Source organism: Rhipicephalus microplus, chromosome 10, assembly GCF_043290135.1.
Source record: "Rhipicephalus microplus isolate Deutch F79 chromosome 10, USDA_Rmic, whole genome shotgun sequence".
NCBI lineage: Eukaryota > Metazoa > Arthropoda > Arachnida > Ixodida > Ixodidae > Rhipicephalus > Rhipicephalus microplus.
The window spans coordinates 8,320,349-8,325,858 of record NC_134709.1 but is presented as its reverse complement, the minus strand read 5'-3'; the positions used below and the strand labels follow the sequence as shown (position 1 = coordinate 8,325,858).

Sequence of the window (5,510 nt, the reverse complement as noted above, 5' to 3'; positions counted from 1 at the left end):
TCATGCAAAGATGATTTTGCATTCACAACCAACGACGCCGACGCCGGAATTTCTACGAAATGAGCTCTTTAACGTTATCGCGTTAATATATATCTATTTATTAGCCGGTTGCGAACATCCACATGCCTTGGCGAGGGAAGATAAATCGTTATATTACATATTTATTGTAATGCGTCAACGCATGTTCTTGATTCTATATAATTTAACCTTCCGACTTAACATGCCGCTGAAGGAGACATCACACACGAAACAAGGACGCCCGCAACTTGAATATTGTTTCCCCGATAGAGCAATTATTCCAGGTCGGATAAGTTCCTCGCCGCTCCTAGCTGCCTATTTGAACAGCTGGCATCTCTGCCTAGGGTGCATAGGAGATTGCTTTTCGCAGCCGTATGCCACAGCGAATGCCTTGACGTTCTTTACGGCTGCGTTGCAGGCGAACTCTGCAGCTTCCGGCGCGTCTCGGCCGTCGCACAGCAAATAGCAGGTCGTCGCGAAGAAGGACTTCTCATTCGAGAAGTCTTTCAGCTTTCGGTGATCGCCAACTCCGAGTAGCCTGCGATTCTGGTACGCCTCCCAGACAAGCGGTAACGAGGCGGCGAGGTAGAGCCGCTCGCGGGACAGTGTAGTGTTTTCTAGAGCCGTTGGTTCGGCGTAGCAGTCCATTCTTTTGGCAACTTCGGCGAGCAGGGGAGATTCCTTGCGCGATAGCATGGAGATGAGCAGCTGAACGGACGCGGTCCCCAGGAGCGTGCCCAGGGCCCCGTAGTTGGCGCTGTCAGTGAGGTCCGGGTGGAACACGGGAATCATGGCCAAGTGAGGAGGGACTCGTACAGACTGGCTGGCCGAGTCAAAGGCGACGAAGTGGTCGTTGTTCCTGATGGCCGCGATGTGACTAGTCGACACCTGCGGGAACGAGCTTGTAAAAAAAAAAAGACTTGCCAGAGTTTTAGCATGTCCGATGTTTTATATAAGTGTAGCAGTGACATTTGCGTAATAGCGGTAGTTGACGATTACCACTTTTGGTATATCCTCTTCGAAACTGGATGGTGGGCATGTTTTGCACCCTCACATGCCGTTCCTTTCGCATTACGACAGAATCTGCTTTTTGTTTCTACAGCGAAATCTGCATATGGCTATAGAAGAAACGAAAAATCGTCCGGCAGCGGTGTCATGGACCGTCTCCATTCAGTGACGTCGTTCGCAGCGTCGTGCTCGCGCGCCATTGTCTGCGTTGCGAGTTAGCTCGCGAAGTCAAACGTTTGCAACAATGTGGCATTGCGGCGTCAATGTGATTAGGGAGTCTTCGCTAAAACTGTTGCTTGGGCGAGTTGGTTCATGAGCGCTGTGTGTGTCTTTTTCAAAAAGTTCCGCTTTTTTTAGGCTGATAAATTAATCTAAATAGGGAGCCTTTATGTGCCCGCTGCCTCCGGGTTGTTTTTTTTCCCGGAGGTGGCGCGCACATGAATGCTCCATTAAGGTCCCTAGATGGGACCTTAGGCTCCATATGTGATGCTGGCCGGGAGTGCGTTCACGGGAGCAATGCGCCCTCTTTCAGCGGGAGTTTCTCTAACGGCGCTTTGGCTTCGGCTGCGACGTCTCTGACCACCTGTGGTTAGAAAACAACCACTGTGATTAACGCATTGCGAGACGCATTTAACCGCTCAATACAATCTTCCATGACCTTGATCATGCAAGTCGCAATGAGCGGTATGTGAAAGAAACACTGGTAAACCCAAGCCAAACGTGTCTAACCTCACGCACGAACATGTAACACACTATGAAAGGCTTCAGCGTAGCGTCGGGTTGAACCCGATACTAAACACCGGGGCCGAACGCTTCATTTTTCAACCGCGATTACTGACGCGTCTCCTTTTTCCATGAGCGGTGTGTGTGTGTTTAGTGTGTTGTTCAAAACTGGCACATTCGCCCCAGTTGCTGTCCGCAGTAAGACGGATCCATCGTGAACTTTCTTACAGCGCAACACCAGAAAAAATACAGGACAGGGAAGGAGTAGAACAGAAAGAAAAGACTGCAGTCTGCAGAAAAAAAAAAACTGTCTGCAGTCCTAGAAGAAACGGCAAGATGAATATTGCTCAGCATGTTGCTCTAACTGCAGTTGCCCGATACGCGCTCTCTTCCCTTCCCTTGCATGTACTGTTGCAGTGAATATTGGGATCGTCAGAATTCTGGAGACGGACGAACTAAAGTTGTAAAGAAAGATACAGCGCGAGGGGCATGCTCCTCGCTTCGGCGTTCCTTATCGTGTCAGCATGATCACAGCAAGCGATAGTAAGAACTAAAAAAAAAACATGAGATAGGTATTTCTTACCTTCATGGTGTATATCTCACAGGATAAAGAAAGTGCCAAGTAAATATGGCGTTAATGTTGTTTTTACGAGTGTGAATAAGCTAGCTAATATTTGCGCTGCTCTCCAGAAAAAAGAATGAGAAAGTAATATACAAAAAGAGGGCCGACGTTTGTTTTGCGTCAAGCAAAACAAACTGATCAAATTCACTGATTGCTCTATACAGGTGTGGTGTATATGGTTCCTTTAAGCTTCGGCCACTTATAAGTAGGACAGACGAGCCGTTGTTAGCCAGATATTGTTAGAATATAAGAAATCGCTAACAGGAGGCTCACCTTCTAATCTTTCTTTACATTAGCGAAAATGCCCAACTTCGAGTATTGCACTGTTTTTTTTTCAGGCACAGGAATGAAGAAACACGTTTAATGATTTAGGCATGAGAAATTAATAATAGCGAAGGCAAATGCTTTAGTCAACCATCGATTAACTTTCATTAGAAAGAAATCAAATGCCTTAACAGATATCTGCCACGTTGACCTGCATGCACGAGTACAGGATTGATAGTTGCGCCTATTGCATGAACTTTTATGACTTTCTTTTGCGCCTTTGTGCGCGTTTGCAGTTGTTAGTCTGCCTCTGTGGCGTCTTGATTTTTATATTGTGTTTGCATGCCCTTTAGAATGGATATGCCTACCAACTACAGATCAGCTCTCTATTATTTCCAGCACCTACCTGGTCCCAAGTGCTTTTTGGAAGCCGGGCACTCGTAGCGGCCGCGTTCACCCAGTTGATGAAGAACGACGAAGGGTGCATGTCGCTCACATTCGCCATCGCCGCGGCCAGAGTTCCCTGTTTTGAAAACAGTGCGCTGTGATAGAGCACCTCTTCTGAGGCGGTCCTCATCGCAAATGCCTCGACAAGACGCGAAAAGTTCTTTTGGGCGACCCAGGGCGCGTCTTCTAGTCTCTTGGCGAGTTCTGTGTTGATCGTGTCCGCCATGGCGTTCACCTTATGCAAAACTGTCGCGTCTACTTTTACCGTCGCAAAGTGCTGGAACAGCGACCAGCCGAGAAAGGACTCCGTCAGTTGCAGACAGTCGGACACACTGGGCGTACTGGAAGATGGCTCTCCGCTCACCGGTGTGTCCCGCGTGGCCCAAGACTCGGCGTACCACAGCTTCGACACAGACGCGCTCATAAACCGACCCATGGATTGCAGTACGTACCAGTCGAGGTAGAATTGCAGGTTTCGCTCTTCCACTTCTCCTAAAACGTCGTCGAAGCGCTTCAGGTACTCTGGATCGCGAATTCTGACCTCTGCCGTCGTTGAAAGTCCGAGGTCACCGGTGACCACGGTCTGCCACACTCCGGGTTTCACATTGGGCGTCAAGAGCTCGAGCTCGTGCACAGTGCGATACACGTAGTCTGGGCGGCCATTTTGTGAGCGGACAAGCTTCTCCAGCACTGCGCTCTCTAGGCCCTCAAACTTCTTGAACTCCGAGCTACTCGGCACGCTCTTCTGTCCTGTGTACATAGCGATGGTGTCTGCGTAGAACAATTCGTAAATTCCGGAGAGCCGCATCCCATCTCTCTTTTCTTTCCAAGCGGGTATCGCGGTGTCAGGCTCAACGATCACGTACGGACCGCCTTCGTCACCGACGCGGCTTCTCTTGATCTTAAGCAAAGGAACTACTTGGAACGTCGCGTACACCTTGGTCGCCGTGCCTATAACATTGGGCGCTTGTGAAAAGCTGGGCCACACCATGCCAATCTGTTTTAGCTTACGCCTGAACTCTGCCACCTCACTCTGTTTGTCGTAAGTGACGGTCAGCAGGCAAGTGCGGAGAAACAGAGCTGCCTTCTGGACGGGAGTCTGGCCCATGGCGGATGCTGTGACGTCGTCGTTGCTGAAGGAAATGAGGGCACGACCAAATGTTTGCACGAGCTGACGGTACACTGATGAATGGCCGTTCGCGAACGACGAACCGCAGACATGCCTGTAAAAGTTCACACAAGGAGGCACTCTCGCGTCAATGCTGGCTTTGAGCAGACCGTTGAGTTCGACGCAGGCGCTGGATTCGCAGGTGATCGGGCCTCTCTTTTCCGGCGACGTGAGCACGAGGACGACGACAACGACGACGAGAAATCCAGCCACGACGACCATGGAGCAGCCGACGATGATAGGCCGGCGCTCTTCGTGTAAGGACATGAGGGTGCCCTCTCGCAGGCTCTCCCTTCGAGAAAGCGGCGTCTTGTGTACTCCGTCGCTTCGCTCTCCTCGAGGCGTCAAGCGAGCGTAAGAAATATCCGATGTGCTTGGCACCGTCTTCGCCGATGGAACCGCCGGTGATTGTTGGTCAGTGAGGGCCTCCTTGGGCGTCGACAAGACGCTCAAGGAGGTAGTTCTGCTCGGCGAATGGTCAGACAAAAGTTGCGAAGCGGATTCTTCGCGCGAAGCACGATTCCTAATCAATGAACGTGCTCTGTCATGGTTACCCTTTTTAAGTTTTCGTTTTCTTGAAGACGACGATGACAAAAGAGTTCTTTCGAACTGTCCAAGCGCTTTCGAAGGCGACGGCGTGGTAGGAATGTGCTTGGAGGACCTCTCGAGGGCCGAACTTTGCTCGGTTTTCATTGGAGGTGAACTACTCATTGGTCTCGCCATTGTTCTTTGCAGTGTTTCTGCGGAAGACATTCGCAGATTTGGCGGTGATTTGGCTGCCGCCGTTGGTGAACAGTACTCTACTGAAGGCTGGCTTCCAAAGCTTTTCGATGTAGCCGAGCTCGCGTCTTCCGGAACAGTGGTCGTCGCAGCCTCCTCATTGAGTTTCCCAGCACTCGAAGACATCTGGGTAATCGAGAGAATTTTCACCTAAAGTTTTCGTCATGTTTTCCGCACAGTTTGTGTACGTACTGTTTCTCAGCGTCACAAAAAAACGGATCAATAGTGTAACAAGTTGCGTTTCGGTTCGATCAAATATGTCTATAAATGTTTTTTTCTCAATTATGTTCTTCACGATTAATCAATTACCAGCTAATCGAAAAGAGACATGGCAATGAGAGATATGAGTATAAGACTGGTCATGCAATGCACAGAGAAGGTGACTGCCAAGAAAATGGGCATTGGGAGTTAGAAAAAGAGCAGTCAAAGGCAGAAGTTATAGTGGCATCACATCAAAACGTTTTCCGGCACATAATGGAG

The 5,510-nt window shown here is 49.6% G+C and overlaps 1 protein-coding gene across 1 annotated transcript; it reads right to left on the bottom strand.

Annotated features, from left to right (window-relative positions):
- Positions 1–333: 333 nt before the first annotated feature.
- Positions 334–4,517, bottom strand: LOC119181898 (endothelin-converting enzyme 2). Its single transcript, XM_037433138.2, has 2 exons — positions 3,042–4,517; positions 334–906 (listed from the first exon to the last, which is right to left on the bottom strand). Exons 1-2 carry the CDS (start codon positions 4,515–4,517, stop codon positions 334–336), a joined length of 2,049 nt encoding a protein of 682 aa, XP_037289035.2.
- Positions 4,518–5,510: the final 993 nt, after the last annotated feature.